The following is a 22,028-nucleotide window of genomic DNA, read 5'->3' on the forward strand; positions in this document are numbered from 1 at the left end:
GGATTTCCTTGGAAATTCTGTGAAAAGAGAAACTGTATGCTAAGTTTTCAAAGTGCGAATTCTGGCTAAAGGAAGTGCAATTTCTTGGTCATGTAGTTAATAAAGAAGGAATTAAAGTGGACCCAGCCAAGATAGAAGCTGTAATAAATTGGGAAAGACCCAAGAATCCAACGGAGGTAAGAAGTTTTCTGGGATTAGCCGGATATTATAGAAGATTTGTGCAAGATTTCTCTAAGATTGCCGTTCTGTTGACAAAATTGACGAGAAAGAACGAGAAGTTTGTTTGGACAAAAAAGTGCGAGGAAAGTTTTCAAGAGTTAAAGAAGAGATTGGTAACCGCCCCAGTATTGGTATTACCAGATGATAAAGGGGAATTTGTGATATTCAGTGATCCTTTATATAAAGGACTTGGATGCGTGTTAATGCAACACGGGAAGGTAATAGCATACGCGTCAAGGCAACTCAAGCCGCACGAGCAAAAGTATCCAACGCATGATTTGGAATTGGCAGCAATTGTGTTTACCCTTAAGATTTGGAGGCATTATTTGTACGGGGAAAAGTGTGAGATTTATACGGATCATAAAAGTTTAAAGTATATCTTTACTCAGAAAGAATTGAATATGCGACAAAGATGGTGGTTGGAATTGATCAAAGATTATGATTGTGCGATAAACTACCATCCTGGAAAGGCAAATGTGGTAGCTGATGCTTTAAGTCGAAAAGAAAGGTTGAATATGTTAACGTCATCAGAAGTATTGATCAAGGACTTTGAAAAGATGGAAATAGAGGTGCAGACTCCAGAATGTGGAGGTGAAGCTATATATGCAATGTTGTTTCAACCCGAGATTCTGGAAAAGATTCGATGCTGTCAAGAGTAAGTGATGAATCGTGAAAAGGATAAGTTGACGGGAGAAGAAATTAAAGCTCAAAAGGATGGAAAAGGGATATACCGTGTTAACTCACGTATTTGGATACCTAATGTTGTGGAAATAAAGCACGAGATTTTGCAAGAAGCGCATAACTCGAGATTTTCAATTCACCCTAGGAGTACGAAAATGTACCAGGATTTAAAAGAAAGTTATTGGTGGCCCAACATGAAAAAGGAAATTACGGAATGGATAAGTAAATGTTACACGTGCCAAAGAGTCAAAGCGGAACATCAAAGGTCAAGCGGATTGCTTCAGCCACTGGACATACCCGAATGGAAATGGGAACATATAGCGATGGATTTCATGGTAGGATTACCTAAAATCAAGTCAAATCATGCTGCGATTTGGGTGGTAATCGATCGGTTGACGAAGTCAGCATATTTCTTGCCGATAAATGAAAGGTTTTCATTGGAAAAGTTGGTCAAATTGTATCTGGATGAGATCGTGATGCGTCATGGAGTTCCTGTATCTATCGTGTCTGATAGAGATCCAAGGTTTGACTCGAGATTTTGGCAACAATTTCATGAACATTTGGGAACTAAGTTGAAAATGAGTACGACATATCATCCGCAGACAGACATACAAAGTGAGAGGACAATTCAGACAATTGAAGATATGTTGCGAACCTGTGCAATAGATTTCAAAGGAAATTGGGACGATCATTTGCCCTTAATTGAGTTTTCCTACAACAACAGTTATCACGCGAGTATTGGCATGCCGCCTTATGAAGCGTTGTACGGAAGAAAGCATAGATCCCCTACTTATTGGGATGAAGTTGGTGAGCGCAAGTTAATTGGCCCAGAGCTAGTTCAGAAAACGAAGGAAAAGGTTGAAACGATTCGAAAGAAATTAATTGCAGCTCAAGATCGCCAAGCAAAGTACGCAAATTAAGAACCAGAATGATGTGCAATTCGAATCTGGAGACAAAGTCTTGTTAAAGATATCTCCTTGGAAAGGTTTAACCCGATTCGAAAAGAAAGGGAAGTTGAGTCCTAGGTACATTGGACCATTTGAAGTATTGCGACGAGTTGGGAAAGTGGCGTATGAATTGGCGCTACCTCCGCAAATGCAACATCTGCACAATGTGTTTCATGTATCTCTTCTGAAGAAGTATAATGCTGATGCGAGCCATGTGATCGAGTTGGAACCAGTGGAAATCCAACCAGATTTGTCCTATGTGGAACACAACCAGTGCGAATTTTGGATCGAAAAGAAAGGACGCTTAGAAATAAAGTTGTACCTCTAGTTAGAGTGTTATGGAGAAATCCATTAGTCGAAGAATCGACTTGGGAGTTAGAAAGCGAAATGAAAGAAAAGTATCCCCATCTATTTGCTTAGATTAGATTCTGGGGACAGAATCCTTTTAAGGAGGGTAGATTGTGACGACTGAGAATTTTGCGACGTAATTAAGTCAATAAAGTATGTGTTATGTGATGTGATTATAATTATGTGACTAAGTGCTGAATAATTGTCTTTTCTGTATACTAGAATATAGGAGCGTAAATAAAAACGTTCCAATTTAAAGAGTCAGCTTAGAAGTTAAGCTGTGGTGTCGGGCCGTCAGGTAGAACGGAACCCGTCCTAATAAGGAGTTAAAGAATATAAAATGTGAATTATGTGTGATTGAATGAAATGAATTTGTAAATAAATTATTTCGTCCTAAGTGACGTGTTGATTGATAATGATAATGAGAAGCGTAATCGAAACGCTGAGCGTCGGGCCGTCAGGCTGAACGTGACCCGGTACGCGTATAAAAGGATAAAGATTAAAGAAGGATGAATTCTATGATCAGACCTGAGTCGTTACGTGATTATATATGTGAGATTGTTGTCTGTGTGCATAACTATGTGTTCTGTGATAATTTTATGAATTTTAAAGGGATTATGTGACTTAAATAAAGGTTTAATTAACCTTCACGCATTTTTATAAAATCATTCGAGTAAGATAAAAACATGGGATTTATTCTGTTATCTTCATAGTGGTCCTAGAGACTTTTTAAAAATGATGAGTGGATTAATTTGGTGGTCTTTATATTTTTAAATTGATTTTATGTGGAAAATGATATTATTAAGGCGAGATTGCGAAATTCATATAAAATCAACTGTCCGCTCAAAATCTTATTATGAGTAATGGTTAAAAAGCTAATTTCGAGGCCTACGTATTAAAATTGTCATTTTCAATAATTCTTGACTTCCCGAGAGAGATATATTTTATATTTAATCCTTGTTACATTTTAGTAAAAAGGAAGGAACAAATAAGAATAAAAGGGAATTAGTAATGTACTAAAATGCCCTTGATTTTGATTGAGTATAAAACTCAACCTCTTCCCCCTTTTCCTTCTTTTTCCCGAGCACCATCACTCTCTCTCCTCTCTTTCTTTCTCACACTCTCTCGGCTACTCTCTCTCTTTCTCTCTCTCGAATCTTCTTCTTTTCTCTTGGTAAATCACTTGTTTCTTTGATAATTATCACCAATCCTTCTCAAAATCTCTTGTTAAACATACAAAAGTGGTTATTGGAATGTGCATTTGTGAATATCTTGTTGCATGCAAGCTCGATGTGTGTGTGTGTGTGTTCATGCTTGATGCGTGTGTACGTGTGTGTATATGGTCTAGTATGTGCTTAAGGAGATGATTTTATAATTCAGAAATGATTTTCAAAGCCAAATGAGTCTTGCATGTGCCTTGTGTGTACATAAATCGGAGGTTTCAAGGTTGGAAACCCCGAATTGGGGCACCACCGAGAAACCACCGCCACTGGTGATGAACTTCGGTGAACCGGTGGTGAGTTGTGACGTTAAAAACTGAACTCTAATACCATAAAAGTCGATTTCAGTGTTTGCATGCTTGGATCGTTTAAATTTTTAAAAAGGTTTTGATTTTTAAAAGTTAAATTGATAAGTTATTATTAGAAATGAGTTGTCGATTTGATTATGGCTTGATTTGTGATTAAAGGATTAAGAGAAATCACTTGCATGTGTTGTTTTCTTGAAAACCCGAATGGTTTTGATCCTTGGAATAATTGATTCAATTTTCTTGTTGAATAAAGTAATTATGGATTGTTATTAGGATGGTTAATGGATTAAAAGAAGTGAAATTGTTATTGCATGTTGAGCTTTGGTCGAGTTTTGTACTAATGAAAAGGGAATTAAAATTTAATAACTTGATTCTTGGTTAATTAGCTAGTCTCGATATTTGCATGTTGATTTACAAAAGGAATTAGTGATGCATTTTAAAGTATAGCCTTGCATGTAAATGTCAAGTTGAAAATAAGCTAAAAAGGATGAGTGTTGGACTAATTTCAAGTTTTTAAGCAAATCTAATGCTTGCATGTCAATGTTCGACCTTTGAATTGTGTTTTGTGGATATAACCGAATGGAATGTAGGAATAAAAAGGAATTGATTTGATGTTAAGTCAATGCATGAGTAATTTTAAAGACTATGTGATTTATATGTTTATTTGGATTCGAATTTTGATGATAAAAGAGAAGAGAATGATTTTTTTTAAAGATTTTGGATTGTGTTATATGTTTATGTGAACTAAGGTGGAGATTGATTAATTTTGATAACCATAAGTGATAATTATGGTCGTAAAGGTTTAGTTGAGAATAAACCATGTACTCGTAAGAATTATATTAGTGTGATTTGAGAAATAGCTAAGGTTAAGCAAGTACCTTCGATGGTTAAGTATATATAAAGATATAAAAGTTACGATAAAAGGGTATGGTATGTGCTATGTGCTATGTGCTTATGTGTATAAGCTATAATCATATACTCGAGTCAAGGATGTAATCGAGTTATCGTATTGAGTGATCGTTCCGGGAACGAGAGTTGAGAATCTGATTAAGGTTTGGTTTTATTGTAGATTCGGAGCGTGAGGGCATTCAGGCTAGGAAAGGAAAGGATTTACTAGGTGGCAGTAGTTCAACCTTCAGGAAAGCAAATTCAGGAAAGTAACTCTGATTACTTGTGTAAATGGTTATAAAGAGAATGTTGTTCATACCATGTAGAGTATTGAACTGTTTAATTATGAAACCCTGATATTGATTTGAGATACCCTGCCTTTGTTCTTGATAAACTGTTATTGATAAGCTTAATGATTCAACCCTTTGATAATCTGTCCTTTCTGTTCAAGTTATCTATTAAGCCATGGATTATATTGAACCCTCTGATTATCCTTGTTAACCCCTGTTTAATGATACCCTGTTTTCCCAATCATCCTATTGATCCCTACACAGATGTTGATCCTTCTAATTTAATGCCTTGTTATCCTTGATACAGAATCCTTATGAATTGTTCCTTGTTTATCTTTGAATCACTCCCTGAACTTTGTTTCCTTAAAATCTGGATTAAGAATGAGTTTTGACTTGAAAGAGTCCGAATGATTTCAAATGCTTGGTAATGAGAAAATGAATTTTAGAAAACCTATTTGTTTTTCCAACTCAAGGTTTTCCAAATGAATTCCTGATGGATTGGATTAGGACGTAAGAGGCTAGTGGGACTAGTCCAGTCATGGTAAGAGGCTAGCGGGGCTAGTCCAACTTAAGGCTGAAATTATGCCGATTGGTACCTTAAAGACCGGAATGGAGGTCGATACGGGCTGATCACCCGTATATAATGAAGTGGAAATATAAAGTGATCCAATCAAGGGTTCTAAGTGATTATTTAAAAAGGGGAACTGAAACTTTCTGTTCAGTAAATTGATTCTTGAAAATAAAATGGTTTATATTGCTTTGAAAAAAGGTTGATTATGTTAATGTGAAGCTTAAAGCTCGAGAACCCTGATTCTTGAATTTGTTGATCATATGATTGATTCCATATAATGAGATACTGTTGTTTTCCTCTATTGAAAAGATCTATTCTGATCCTTTAATGATTTGTGATGAATGTCGGCTTTCATCCTGCTTTGAGTCTTGTTCCTTGAAAGTCCCACATTATCCCTCAAAACCTTTCCTTAACCCAAAAGCTGGAAATCTGCCACCTAGATCAAATAAAGTAGAATGCCCTGAGTTTGGTAAAACATATTGTGAATTGATATTGTAGAACTGCTATATAGTTACTTGCTGAGTTTTATACTCATTTGTTTTGTTTTAATCTAACCATGGCAGTTAAGCAAGAAGATGGCCAGGCTTAGGCGCACTGCTCGTAAGAGCGTACCTGGTGGTCCCTACGGTGTTGAGGGCTTCCAGTTGCCAGAGCAGGTAGTGGTAAATAAGAGTGAGCTCGCGCCTAGTTGGAAATGTTTAAAGATACAATGAGTTATCTGTCGGTTTCCAGCCGGAATCGATATTGTTTATTTAATGATATTTTGGGTTTGTAAGTTATATTTTATGATTGGTAGTTGTAATCTTGTCTCATACTTTATCCTATTGATCCTGTTAGTAGTTAATCGGGGTTTATGCATATTTAATTACTAGATTAGAGGTGTGTGAGTCCTCATTTCCTAATCCCGAGATTGATCACAACTAGAAGCAACAATTTCAGTGTGAGTAAAAATGTAATTTTGTGGAAAATGCTGAATTTATAAACTTCAACCTTTTAGATACTAATAAAAATTTCTCATCTCATTTTCTAATTCTCTCAGTGATTACAAATTGGGGGAAAAAATAATTTTATACAAATGTACTAAAATTGAGTGGAACACTACTATACTTCAGTTGTCCTCTGTTTATCATACCAACAGGATCACTATGTTCTTGATTCTTGATATGTTCCATACTATAATAATTTTAAACTAAATTCCCCTCCAAATGCACCTCCCCATCATTTCAAAACTCCCAAATTGGTTATCAAACATCAAACAATTATCCAACAATGCAAAATGGGACCAAATATTTTCCCAATATCAACAACTTACAAGAACACAACTTCCACTTCATTTCTTGCAAGACCCTTCATTTTTTCATCCAATTCTAAAAGCTTGTCAAAATCTCACTTTTTTTGCAAATGGGTATTCAATTCATGCTTCTTTAATCAAGAATGGTATGTTTGTTTCCTACACTTCTATTCAAAACTCATTAATGGACTTTTATGTTAAAGCTAAAAACTTTAAGCTTGCTTTAAGTGTTTTTGATAAAATAAAGATTAAAGATTCAATTTCTTGGAATATTGTGATTAATGGTAGCTTTAGTCAAGATGGGGTTTTGAGAAATGGGTTGTTTTTGTTTAGTAAAGCTGTTGGGACAGGTGTGTTTGAGCCTAATGTGGCTAATTTAGTGCTTGTTATTCAAGAATGTAGAGATTTTTATGAAGGGTTGATGATACATTGTTATGTGATTAAGATTGGGTTTTGTAGTGTTTGTTCAGTTCAGAATTCACTTTTGAGATTTTATGTGGTGGATAGTGGTGTGGGGGTTGCTCAAATGTTGTTCGATGAAATGAGGGAAAGAGATGTTGTTTCTTGGAGTGTGATGATTGGAGGGTATGCTCAAAATGGTGAAGCTGGTGTTGCGTTGGAATTGTTTCGAGAGATGGTATTGGGGAGTGAGAATGAAGTAGATGGGCAGATAATGGTGAGTGTGCTTCAGGCGTGTATTAGTTTAGGGAATTTTGTAGTTGGGAGGATGTATCATGGGTTTGTGATTTGCGGAGGCTTGAATTTTGATTTGTTTGTAGGGAACTCGTTAATTGATATGTATTCGAAGTACAGTGATCCTGACGCTGCTCTAGAAGTTTTTACAGTGATGCCAGAGAGGAACCTTGTTTCGTGGAATTCTATGTTATCGGGCTTTGTACATAATAAGAAGTATGTGGAAGCCATTTCAGTGTTTTGTTCGATGTCCGAGAAGGATATTCAGGTTGATGAAATAACTGTTGTAAATCTTTTACAAATTTGCAAGCATCTTTTAGATCCATATTATTGCCGGTCCATTCACTGTGCTGTAATTCGGAAAGGCTATGAATTGAATAAGTTAGTGGTGAATTCACTGATTGATGTATACTCAAAGTGTAATCTCATTACACATGCATGGTTATTGTTCAGTCAGGTGACGGATCAAGATACGATTACCTGGAGCACAATGATTGCAGGGTTTACCCATTGTGGCTTGCCTCAGGAAGCCATTACTGTTTTCAAGGAGATGAATTCTGTTAGAGCCACTCCCAATACGATTACCATGGTAAATCTCCTTGAGGCTTGTTCAAGTTCTGGTGACCTCAACATATCCAAGTGGGCTCATGCGATTGCCATAAGAAGAGGCTTGGCATCAGAAGTAGTGGTTGGGACTGCGATTCTTGACATGTATGCTAAATGTGGGGAGATAAAAACCTCAAGGAAGGTCTTTGACCAAATTTTTCAAAAGAACATTGTGTCATGGAGTGCTATGATCGCTGCGTATGGCATGAATGGTCTTGCACAAAATTCCCTAACTTTATTTTGTGAAATGAAGTTGCAAGGTTTAAAGCCGAATGAAGTAACAGCACTCTCCATATTGTCAGCATGCAGCCATGGGGGTTTGGTCGAGGAGGGTATCTCTTTGTTTAGAGAATTATTTCAAGATCATGACATTGATTTGAGTTTAGAACATTATTCGTGCATGGTCGACTTGTTAGGCCGGGCTGGAAGGCTAGATAGGGCAGTAGATTTAATGGAGACAATGTCTGAGTCACTGAAACCTGGTGCCAGTGCTTGGGGAGCACTGTTGAGTGCTTGTCGAAGGTATGGTAATAGTGAGCTTGGTATACAAGCTGTTTCACAAGTACTTCCACTGGAACCATCAAATCCAGCTGTGTATATGCTTGCATCTAACATGTTTGCTGCTGAGGGACTGTGGAATGATTCAGCAAGGATGAGAATGTTGGTGAAGGAGAGGGGAGTTAAGGTTGAGTCTGGATATAGTTCAATTCATGTTAATAGTAGAGCAGAGAAATTTTTTGCTGGAGATACGCGTCATCCATTGTCAGATCAAATATGCTACGTTGTTGAGCAGTTGCATGAGTTTATGCAGTTAGACGATGTTAATGACAAGGTCTTTCTTTATATGTAAGAGGTGTGAAGCATCCGATCAGAAGGTATGATATATACAGTTATACATATACTCTTGCTTTTCATACTAGGTAGTTTCGAAATTCCTACTCCTAATCTAACATGACTGTTGTCTACTTGCTGGTTTCTATTTTTTACCCTAGCTTATAAATATTCTTAACAAACTCTGCAGTAGAATCTGTGTTATAATCTGTAACATTGTATTTAATGACAAGGTCTTTTTATATATGTAATAACTAATAAGAGGTGTGAAGTATCCGACCAAAAGGTATAATTTATACAGTTAAACATATACCCTTGCTTTTCATACAGAGGTGGTTATCAAATCCCTAATCTTACATGGAAAATTCTACCTGCTAGTTGCTATTTTTTACCCTAGCTCAAGTATATTCGTAACAAACTCCGTGGCCAACCTCCTTTGTGGGACTGTGAGTACAGTCTCCCACGGGAGCTTCTAGTCATCCCAAAGTAAGTCTCGTTGGAGTTTGGGCCTCTTGGACATGAAGTTGAAGTACAGGTATATTTGCCTTTGTTGATTGTACTGGTCTTTGCTCTTTTAATGAAAGTTTTGATTAACAGAATCACATCAAATATCATTCTTCATTTAACTGCCTTCCTGTTACCGATTAAAATCTAGTTGAAAGAATTCGTATCAAATGACATTACCTGAATTAATAGATTAGGAATTAGGTGTGATCGTGGTGCCGTTTTTATCGCAAACCAAACCATACATGCGGTTTGATAAAATTTCCAAAGCGCACCCGCACAACATAACTTCAAAAACTGTATAAACCACACCACGAAAATACGGTGCGGTGCAATTTGTGCGGTTTATTTATTCTAAAAAAATAATATTTACATAAAATTTTAGCTAATAAGGAAGCTAAAAATAATATATTTTAGATTAAAAAAAAATAAGTCGGTAATTTATAATATGTAAGCTAGCATTTATAAAACAAAACTATAGTAAACAAGAAATGAATGTATAATATACAAATATATCTATATATACATTATATACATTATATATATATATCCCTATATATCTTTTAATAGTGACACTCAATCTTTTGTAGTTCTTTAGATGATAACTATTTGCAAAAAGTTTAAAAGTTAAATTATACAATATTAACAAAAACTAAACTCTAATATCAAAAGTTACAAAGTGTAAAAAAAAACTGAACAAAGTTTCACGCATATAAAGGATGCAGCAGAATGCAACGGAAATTCAACAAATGCTATACACAAAGGTGCTACATGTCAAAATCACTAGTTTTCCTGGGAATGACCATTTTGACAAGGGTATTTCCACTATGAAAAGGCTAAACAGTTGATCAACAACTAACTCTATGAAGGGGCACATACACCCCTACTTAACGACAAGGCGTGTATGTCTAGAAAGAGGCGATTTATAACATCTGGTCTGCAAAAACAAAGAATTCCTTGAACCACTTTTGTGAGTGATAGTTAGAACCGTAGAGGCATATATAAAACAGCTCAAAACACCTTATATCAACTACCATTCTTTTCTATGATGAAGAACAACATCTATATTTGCTCCCTCCTGCTAATGGTTCCGCACTGGGTACAACAATATTACTTCCCTTGAGAAGTGCCGAGTTCCCACCAGATTCTACTTCATTGGCAACAAGGGCCTTCTTACTGACAGTTCGATATATCTCTGTCAGAACTGTATTAAAAGCTATTTCAACATTGGTAGACTCAAGGGCTGATGTTTCCATGAAGTACAAATTTTCCCTTTCAGCAAATTCCTTGGCATCTTCACTAGGAACATTCCGGAGATGTCCTAGGTCAGTTTTGTTCCCTACTAGCATTATTACAATATTCTTGTCAGCATGGCCTCGTAATTCTTCCAACCACCTCACCACGTGATCAAATGATTGACGTTTGGTTATGTCATAGACCAGCATAGCCCCCACTGCACCCCTGTAATATGCACTGGTGACAGCCCGATATCTGATTTACCAAGCTTTTGGTCAGGGTAGAAAAGAGGTTTTCAGTGGTTAAAAAAAAATATAACCTGCAGATTCTTATTCACAGCTAACAAGTATTTAAGGCACAATTATATATAGGTCCTCCCTGGTTTTATTCCCACATTTTACAGAAAAAATATCACAAGTATAGGGTAGAAAGTAACCGCTTTTTAGAGAAAGATGTCATAAAGTATGACATTTGACGTGATACATCAGAATGCCACAAAATCTCGATATGACTTTCATTCTGGGTGTATCACCAAAAAATCTTTACTACGCACCAAACTTTTAACCTTGGATAAGCACGGTAGTGACCTACAACTGATCCTTCTTCCCGCTGTCACTCTCAAGTCTCAATTCATCTCAGTTTTTAATATCATCTACAAGTGCAATACGCATAAAACACTAGGTATTCTGCAACATCTTTTATCTCTTATTTTTATCCAAGATCTTTCAGCCATTAGACTAGACCATGCATGTTATAAACTAACACCAATCAAGATTACATATTTCAACTAATAAATCCCTGGACGTGCTTTCCTGAATAAAAGATCTTATACCCCTAGAGCAACTCATATTCTGCACAGAATATTTTCTTTAGTTTGTAACAAACTGAAGAAAATATAAAATCTCTTGCAGTTCACAAACTATGGAGAATATTTCAACGCAGAATATTTCAATTAAAGAATATTTTCTTTAGTTGGTAACAAACTAAATAAAATAGACTGTTGGACGAGTGCATTCCTGAATAAGAGATTTTATACCCCTAAAGCAAGTCATATTCAGCGCAAAATATTTTTTATGACTATTTGCAGTTTACCAATTTTTTGATCACTTTAATATTTATGAATAAGTCGACTGTACTTAATACTAGTTTAATTATACTGAGACTAGAGATATGTTAAGCATAAGACATGGGCATTGCCATATTTAGGCATCATTGTGTAGAAAAAAAAAATAGACATACATGTAACATATAATTTGAAATTTACAGGTATTTAACACATGACAATCACGTGATCCTATCTGTACCTTGAGAAGCTATCTCCTTGTAGCCCCCTACTATGAACACTAACAAGGTTACAACTCTTATAGTTGAGGAAACCTTCCAAATAACAGTCATAAAATTAAAGTGGGTACTTAATTACATGATGCAGTAAAGTTGCATCCAATAACTTAAGCCTTCAAAAATTGTAAATGCATTTATTCATACAGGACAGGGTTAGTATAGCATCTATTTTTCTGATAAATTTGTTGATAGGCAAAAAAACAGTTTCAAGTTTTCAACCTGATAAAACGGGAAAAAGGGTTCCATACTTCCATCAAAGCCAGCAATTATTTACTCGTAATATCTTGATCTGAGAAGTTATGATGATAAACGAGAAATTAAAATATTAACTTGAATTAATTACATGTTATTCGTGTTCTTGTCCTGCAGTCCTGCATCAAATAGAGTCAAAGTCATTTTATTTATGTTTTAAATATTTGTAGTCTCAACCGTATTATTGGAGATCAGTAGAATAGCATAAGTGGTGTATGATGGTTGTATTGCATAACTGAAGGGGGAGCATGCAAGCTTGTTCACCCAAAATCTAGAAGTTAAGAAATGACATGGTTTCTGGATTACACATATCTGAAGGATATGAGATTGCCTGTTCCAGAAGTATTGATAAGCAATATTAACAATAGTTCAGACAAGGAAACCCAACATGGTGAAGTTGGTTATACTGTTGAGATGGCATAAAAAATCTTCATTAATCAAACTGTGGTGTTGTGGAGCACAAATACAAGGACCAATCAGAGGTATGTTATGTTGATTAGGCAATCTGTGATAATCCTTCAGGATTTGTGTTAGTGAATTCATGTCCTAAGGAGGTGCTCGTAGACTCCAGGCATGGACTGCACAGATTTGACAGATGTTAGTGGAATATCAGCCTCCAATCGTGGTTTTCGATAAAATTCGTGGGCGGGTTTTTACCAATGGGTGAGGCGAATGAAGCAGATCATTGACTAAGATTTTTTTTTATCACTTTCATATACATGAATAAATCGATTGTACTTAAATTACTAGTTTAGTTATACTGAGACTACACAGAGGTTACAATTTTTTAAATAAGGTAGTTGATAAATATAAGGATTTAAGAAGTAGATACTAGTAGTCAATAAATCGGGTTTAGGAAATGCTAATCCAATATAACGATTAGGAAATGCTAATCGATAAATCGGCCAATAAATCGGCAATCGGAGAGTCGCCGATCTGTTTTAAGGAAATCGCCGAAAAATCGTTTTTCATAAACCAGTCAAACTCGGGTCAAAATCGGAAAATAAAATTGATAGAAATGGCTAAGATGATCTGATAGAGGAGAAGAAATTGAAGTTTAGATATGTAAACAAAAGACATAACGAAGAAGATGATATATACATATATATGTATATACACCTGTTACTAGAGATAGCCGGGAGAAGTAGTGAGGCGGCACAAATATCAAAGCCCCGGTTGTGTTTTTGCAGTATCTAAAAGAAAACTTGACCCATATCACCTTTTAGCTTCTACTGCAGTACTTTTACATTTGAAATAAAATTTATTTAAATGGTGACATTAGAAATATAGGACTAAAAAATGATTATATGAAATATATTTATTTAAATGTAATAGAAATTTAATACTATTATGAAAATATATAGTACTATATATTTATATATTAATAATAATGATTTAATTGAATATATATTATAAAAAAAATTATTAAAATAATAATATTTATTTACATACAAATCGATTAAATCTAAAATTTTAAAGATTAATTTTATATAAATAAAAATAACAATTAACTTAACTTATATGACTGATTTTATGTGTATAAATAATTTTTATATTAAATTTAATAAAATATATTCGATTTTTGCTCCGATTAATTATTCCGATTAATCCCCGATCCTTCCGATTAATCCCCGATTAATCCTTATAAAATCATGTGACCTATCTTTCCCGATTACCGATTTCTGTAACATTGGATACTACACACCGCCAATGAGCATTTTCCATTAGATAGGAAAAGGATTGATTTATGTCTAAGTCTTGAATGCCTATTCATGTGTATTCTTCGAGTTGAATCATGGATTATGAAAACACTATTAAAAAAATTATCCAAACATAATTTACAGTATCAACTAATTAAACAAACATAATTTACAGCACACACGATACAAGGTAATCTAGCAACAAATTTCTCCGCTAGCACATAAAATATGATAATGAATTATATATAGTCGAGTTTCATCCCCTTCAACCCTAACCTATCCTACATCATAACATTTTGTTCATATATTCAAACAACGGTTCATTACTGAGAGCAGATAAACACACTATTCACGCACACCACTAGGTCACTCATAAGTCATAAAAACCGGCAGCTATGATACACAATGTCTGCAACAGTTCAATGTAAAGTCAGACGGACCCAGGACAAATTGTTGTTACAAATATTAAAAAATATACTAAAATCAATTATGATTCCATAAAATCTCGTTTTCTTATCATGTATTCAAACATTTCGAAATCATTATTACAATCATAATCTAACAACAACAGCAGCAGCAACATCAACCTAAGAAACAAGTAGCAGTAATACATAAACACGCAATTCAATATTAAAATTCAACAACAGTTAAGCGCAAAGTCAGAGTAGTCCATCGCACAATTTTTTCGTAAATTTAACAAGACACACTAAAACAAGCAGCACCTGCTAAATTAACATACTATACATAAACACAAGATAATGCTACCTTTCCTGACCAGCAGTGTCCCAAATTTGAGCTTTAACAGTCTTATGATCAATCGAAAGCGTTCTGGTTTGAAATTCGACACCAATCGTTGCTTTCGAATCCAAACTAAACTCGTTTCTAGCAAAACGAGCTAGCAATTGCGATTTGCCAACAGCTGAGTCTCCGATTAGTACTATTTTAAACACATAATCAATCTTTTGGTTATAATCTCCATGAAAATTTGACATATTAACTTTAATATTACTTGAAATGATTGCTTGAAAAGGTTTTTAGTGGTGAAAATTGTATCTATAGTGTGTGTATATTGATTGTCTGGTTAGGGTTTGGTTGAAAAGTATTTGAATTGGTGTAGAATAAAAGTATTTGAATTAGTCCGGGGTAAGCATTTGAAAATTATATACTTATTATTTTGTAATTTTTAAGTCAATGGTAAAATAGTAAAACTAGTCTTACAAGTGAAATTTTGTGAAATTTTGATAATGTATTGAATACTTTTGTTCTTCAACTTGGCTATAAATACATGGTATTGGTGAATGTAAAATTTGAATATATGCTCTCTATCTCCCATCTCCCTCTGATTATTATTATTTACCTCTCGGATTTAGTAACCCCTTTTAAAAATATTAAAACTAATATATTACAACACGTTATCAGCACGAAATCCTGTCGAAACCAAAAAGGTATAATTTTAATTTAAATATACATATATATGAGTAGACGTGGTTACACCCTCTACATATAATTTAAATATATATAACCGGAGTAGGCGTGGTTACACCCTCTACTAATAATTTAAATATATATGGCCGGAGCACCGTCTATTAAAATTATTTTACGGTACCATTTAATTTTGGGTAATACCGAAGTATAGTGGGAACCTTAATTTATAAATTGCATACTTATCGGATAATAATTTTTTTTAATTGCCCCTAACTAACTTATGTAGGATTGTCCACTTTAATTTATTATTGGTCGGAGATAACCAGCATGCGCACGTCCGTATGGCGGTGAAAATCCATTTGTCATTTTATATATAGCTCTGGTTATAATATCAATGATAATAATGATATATACATTGATTATTGCGTACTTGTTAAAGCACTCGATTAACTAGTATTTTATGTAATATTTACATTGATGAATTAAAATTTAATAATTTTCGTGTTAATTCAGATTTAGTATGACAAATATTACAAGCTTGTCATTCGTTTCCTTGGACATTTCTGGTGATAATTATTTATCATGGGTACAAGATGTAAAGTTGCACTTGGGTTCAAAGAAATTAAGCGATACAATAAAGGCAGAAAATAAATAATTTTTCTCCGACACCACATGCATGAAGATTTAAAATCAGATTACTTAGAAGTCGAGGATCCCTTTATTTTCTGGAAAAATCTAAAGGATAGGTTCGATCACCAAAAACTAGTTTATCTACCTACAGCTGAAAATGATTGAGCTAATTTAAGACTTCAGGATTTTATGAGTGTCCGAGCATATAGCTATGCTTTGTTCATAATAAGTTCTAGGCTTATTATGTGTGGTGAGAATGTTACGGAAAAAAGAAAAATCGATAAAACACTATCAACTTTTCACCCCAACAATATCAACTTAGCAGAGATGTACAGGGAGCGCAAATTTACTAAGTTCGGGGATCTTCTATCAACTCTCCTCGTTGCTGAACAGAATCATGAATTGGTGATTAAGAATCATCAATCCCGTCCAACATGATCTTCCCCATTACCTGAAGTAAATAACATGTCATTCCAGCAGAATGTACGTGGAAAAGGGTATAAAGGTGGACGAGGCCAAGGGCGGTACCGTGGATGAGGTCGGAGCCACGGATATTTTCGTCCATATAACAACTCTGGTCACCGGAAGTGGCAATCTGAATCACAGAGTAAAAGAAAGGCACCACGAGGAGGAAAAACTAAAACTGTTTGCTATAGGTGTGGCATGGATGGGCACCGGACACGTAATTGTCATGCCCTAGATCATCTTGTTAAGCTATAACAATCTTCTCAAAAATCAAAAGAGAAAATGGTAGAAACAAATTTCGCCAACAATAACATAGATGTTTTTCCGAGAATCACAACTAGAGGAATAAGCATTAATGGTCTGAATGAACCTAACGAAACTCCCATATGGGAGGTTGAAGATTAGTTTCATATAATTAATATAGTATTGTGTATTGTGTGCTTTATTTTGTTTGAACTATGTAGTGTGTTATGTTCTTATCAAATAAATTATGTTTCTTAATTATATATAGAATGGATTCTGAAGATATATGCATTGCTGATTGTGGTACAACTCATACGATTCTACAGAACCTAAAATATTTTACCCAAAATAACCAAAACCGAAGCTAAGTCGGAACGATTTCTGGCGTATCTAATATAATCGAAGGTTTTGGAAAAGTTAGTTTTATCCTCCCTAATGGTACCCACGTACACATTCCAAATGCATTATATTCTAGTAAGTCTACTAGAAATCTTCTTAGTTTTAAAGATATCCGACTCAATGATTTTCACATTGAAACTACCTTTAAGGCTGATAGAGAATATCTTCTTATTACTTCATTTAATCCTATAAACAAGAAAATCTTAGAAAAGTTTCACTAACTTTCCTCAGGATTATATATGATGAAAATTAGAATTATTGAGTCACACAATGTCATTGCTTCCAAACTCATAGATCCAAAATCTTTTACAATTTGACATGAAAGATTAGGTCATCCTGGCATCTCTATGATGCGTCGTATTATAGAGAATTCTATTGGTCATCCTCTTAAAGATTTTAAAGTTCTTTCCAATAATGACCTTCCATGTTCATCATGTTCTTTAGGAAAATTGATTACTCGACCATCCTCTACTAAAGTTCAGCTTGAAAACTCAACTTTTCTAGAAAGGATCCAAGGCGACATATGTGGACCTATACACCCATCATCTGGCCCATTTAGGTACTTCATGGTATTAATCGATGCCTCAGCTAGATGGTCTCATGTTTGTCTTCTCTCAACTCATAATGATGTTTTTGCAAAATTACTTGCCCAAATAATCAAATTATGAGCTCAATTCCCAGATCATTGCATTAAGTCAATTCGTTTAGATAATGCCGACGAATTCACATCTGCGACTTTTGTCGACTATTGTATGTCTGTAGGAATCCCAGTTGAACACCCAGTTCCTCATGTACATACACAAAATGGGTTAGCCGAGTCCTTTATCAAAATACTCCAACTTATTGCAAGACCGCTGTTGTTGAAAGCAAAATTCCCCACATCTATTTGGGGTCACGCAATACTTCATGTTGCTAATATTATTAGGATTAGACCAACTTCCTACAACCAACATTCTCCGCTACAATTGGTACTTGGTCAAGTTCCTAATATTTCTAACTTCAAAATTTTCGAAAGTGTTGTATATGTACCAATTGCTTCACCACAAAGATCGAAGATGGGAGCTCAAAGAAGAGTAGATATCTACGTTGGTTTTGATTCCACATCTATAATTAGATATCTGGAGCCTCTAACCGGAGACTTATTTACCGCAAGATATGCAGATTGTCATTTTGACGAGTCTATGTTTCCTCCCTTAGGGGGAGATAAACATTCAAATAAAGTTAATCCTAATATAACATGGAATGCATCAAGATTATATTTTCTAGATCCACGTACCGGTCAATGCGAACTTGAAGTTAAAAGAATTATTCATATGCAAAATATCGCAAACCAAATGCCTGACGCATTTAACGATTCTAGAAATATAACTAAATATTATATACCTGCAGTAAATACTCCAGCTAGAATAGATATACCAATTTAAAAATCAGATACAAAAGAATTGGTTACAGAATCAAAGCCATGCCTGAAGCATGGTAGACCGGTCGGTGCAAAAGATGTTGCACCACGAAAAAGAAAAATAAAGAATATCACACCCCAACTTAAACAGCAAATTAAATATAACTATTACAATATTTAATAATAAATAAACATACCCAAATCCAAGATCTTACAGTTTAGGGTTTGGAACAGCCCAACACTATCATCTATTACAACTAATTTTAAATACCGAGTCCTCACACAAACTACTATCACTTATTCTACCTGAGCTCGAACATAGCCATCAGTATCACAGGTCTTACGGGCAGTCTGCTTGAATTTAACCATAGCTGCTAGCTGTAATATCAGGGTAAAGCAATGAGTGAGCCAAATGCTCAACAAGTGCTAAACAATACGATATAAAACATAAATCGAGAGATATATATTAAAGAATGTCAATGGGAGGACATGACCAATGATAATGAGAGATAAAACTTTGGGTGATGGCATCATTTTGTTGGTATCAAAACAATTTAAAAAAAATCATATCTTAATCAAAATTATTTTTGACGCTACAGATTACAGTCGGTGATCAGCCGCGAAGTAATCCCGAACCTCGCTGGGTTCTAAAACATTAATGGGAATCCCTAGGCAACTTTTAAGCCTAATATAAGTGTGGAAATGACTCGTGTCTCAGTCCAGATCCACTATTTAAAGAAAACATTTATCCCCCTTTGGGACTGAAAACCCACATTTTATTTATTTCAAAAACTGATGCCGATTTATAACAAAATCTCATTTCCAGTAAATATTTTTTTTTATCAAAAGATTATAGATCAACTCGAAACACGGGAAATATGGTACTAAATCTCAGGGCCATGATTCACAAAACTATACTATTTTAAAGTAACTAAATGGTTTTCATATATCAAAGATTGGACAAGGGGATTTAGTGAGGCTATAGGATATTATAAAGGGTAATGCCAAATTGGGCTTTAAGCAATGGTTTCTCATCAAGGTTCAAGTGCTGGATCATCAAGAAGATAAGCTTCATGAATACTAAGGGTGTTAAGGTATGCATAAATGATCTTTAACTCAGGATATATCAGAATTGTCAAGCTTCGGGATAAAAAAGAGGGGTATCAATCAATGAGGAATCACTTTGATAAGTATCTGGCTTTTAGGGTTCAAGGTAATGTTCATAGGGGTTCAAGTATCAGGATGAGATATCAATACTTAGGAATCATCAGCATGTTAATCAAGAGAATCAACCAAGAGTTATAACTACCCTTTCTTTTATCCTGGCATTCGAATTACTTTAATATACTATCATGATAAGACCACTTTGCAATACGTACTCGAGGGTTCATGGCATTTTTATATAATTCAAAGATAAACATAAGATACGCTTGATTTAATATATCAAATGACACAGGATAGTTGCAGCAATGTATGAACTATTAGCAGTAAATATGAAGGACAAGTTGAATCACTTGCCTTGAGAAAGGCTGGTCTGGTCTGACTGGTAGGAGCAACTGGAGCTTCACTCGACCTTTATGGCAAGTTTTCCCTCGTCTCGAGATCCTACATAAATAATAATAATCCTCATCATAATATATTCTCACCAACTTAACCTATTTACAACCCGAATTTAAACACGGATGACACTTAGGCCTATATACACTTAATTTATATTCACCTTTAATTTATAATTGCACACACATAGCCACATAATCACATATCATATATTAATACCAAATAACACCATATACACCATAATGCAACACTAGGCTTGGATGATCTCGATCCCCCAACTTAAGTCACTTGATCGCTAAACTAGACAAAGTCTTCTAATTTTAGCTTCCTAACTCGATGTGCCTTTACTAAACTGTCCAAGACCTATTGACCCTCACTTGTGCCTTTTATTCTACTGTCCTTATACTATCTTACAACTATGGTGGTTAACCAATACCTCACTCCTAAGTGTTGTAAAACTATGTGATGAGTGAAAGTGTTCACTTTCAGAATGACATCTATGGTTTCTTCAGTGCATTTGACACCCTTAAAATATAGGTTTTCCTTCAAAACTCTTACACAAGACTCTCCTGACCTAAGGGCATCTCCAAAACTTGATGTGGCTCAAGGGCCTGGCTTGGGCCTTCTTGGGCCTAAGCTCAAAGTCCATGGTTCCCCTGTTTTCCTGGGCAGAAAACACCCTAACTTGAATTAACTTGTGACACATGGTTCTAACTCATATCCTATGAACTATGGTTGGAAAAACTTCTCGACACTCCCTCTAACCAAGGCCCAACAGGGCCTAATGAGGGTCTACCCATGACATGGTCAAATCTCCCTATTTCTAAGTTACAACAAAACTGTCCCCTGCTGGACAGATTTTGTTATTCTACTTGTGCACCTAACCAAATGACATGCAATCCTCCAACCAATACCTAAAAACTTTTATGTACTCCCAATACTAACTTCTGGTGGATTGGGCCTCAAAGTGCACATCAATGACATGGTCAAAACTCACTCTAAACCTCAGGGTACTAAACTGATTTTCTGCAGAAATTATAACTCTCCTTTCTCCAAGGTTTTGACTTGACAAACTCAACCACTAACAACCCAATACCCAAACCAAGACTTAAACATGGTGATCTATTAAACTAACTCCCTTATACTCAAAATAATCTTGGTGGAGATCATCCTTACCTAAGGTGAAACCACATTTCACAACTCACAAATCATCAAGTTTTTGAAACAACAAGTTATGCATTTTATAAAAGATATACATGACTTATTACCATGCATCAAGAAGCATTAATCAATATTAACACATTATTCCTACTGAAATTAAAGCTTACTAATAAAATCTTTCCAAATGATCAAAATCTTATAACATTCTAAGTGAAATCCACATGCATGCATGTCTTCGAGTTTTGCAAGCCAAATAACATGTTTTCTAAATATGTTTTACCAAGAAATTTACATGCAAGCCTAGCATGAGCTATATCTAGATGATCACTTAGCATGCAAGGAGTTTCATCAAATTTTTACTACAAAATTCAAGCCATTACCACATAAACATGCAAAAATTGAACAAAGCAACAAGAATGGTCTCAAGAACCATTCATTCGGATCCCCTATGGTCATGGCCGAATGAAATGGAAGGGAATGGCCATTTAACATCAAGAGTTTCCTTCTCAAGACTTGGCACTTCACCATTCCTTGTAGTCCTCTCAAAAACAACCTTAAACTCACAAGAATCAAGGTTGTACTTTGAGTTTCAACTAAAACCTTAACATGCAACCTTAAAACTTAAACTTTCTACTCAAAACTCTTTGAAATATATGTGATCATGGTATGTGAAGTAACATTTACTTGTGTAGGAGGTGGGAACTTGATTGAGAAAGAAAGAAAATGGGGAGGGGGGTGGTTTCGGCTGAAAAGCCGAGAGTGAGGGGGTTGGAGCCGAGAGTGAGAGAGAGGAGGGAGAGAAGAAAGAGTGTGGTGTGGGTGA

General features: G+C 35.0%; 2 protein-coding genes across 2 annotated transcripts; one reads left to right on the forward strand and one right to left on the reverse strand.

Annotated features, from left to right (window-relative positions):
- Positions 1–6,548: 6,548 nt before the first annotated feature.
- Positions 6,549–9,309, forward strand: LOC141689334 (pentatricopeptide repeat-containing protein At2g17210). Its single transcript, XM_074493598.1, has one exon. It carries the CDS (start codon positions 6,678–6,680, stop codon positions 8,910–8,912), a length of 2,235 nt encoding a protein of 744 aa, XP_074349699.1. The 5' UTR covers positions 6,549–6,677; the 3' UTR covers positions 8,913–9,309.
- Positions 9,310–10,016: 707 nt separating this feature from the next.
- Positions 10,017–15,044, reverse strand: LOC141692340 (ras-related protein RGP1-like). Its single transcript, XM_074497141.1, has 2 exons — positions 14,692–15,044; positions 10,017–10,888 (listed from the first exon to the last, which is right to left on the reverse strand). Exons 1-2 carry the CDS (start codon positions 14,916–14,918, stop codon positions 10,441–10,443), a joined length of 675 nt encoding a protein of 224 aa, XP_074353242.1. The 5' UTR covers positions 14,919–15,044; the 3' UTR covers positions 10,017–10,440.
- Positions 15,045–22,028: the final 6,984 nt, after the last annotated feature.

Source organism: Apium graveolens, chromosome 10, assembly GCF_009905375.1.
Source record: "Apium graveolens cultivar Ventura chromosome 10, ASM990537v1, whole genome shotgun sequence".
In the NCBI taxonomy this organism is placed as follows: Eukaryota; Viridiplantae; Streptophyta; class Magnoliopsida; order Apiales; family Apiaceae; genus Apium; species Apium graveolens.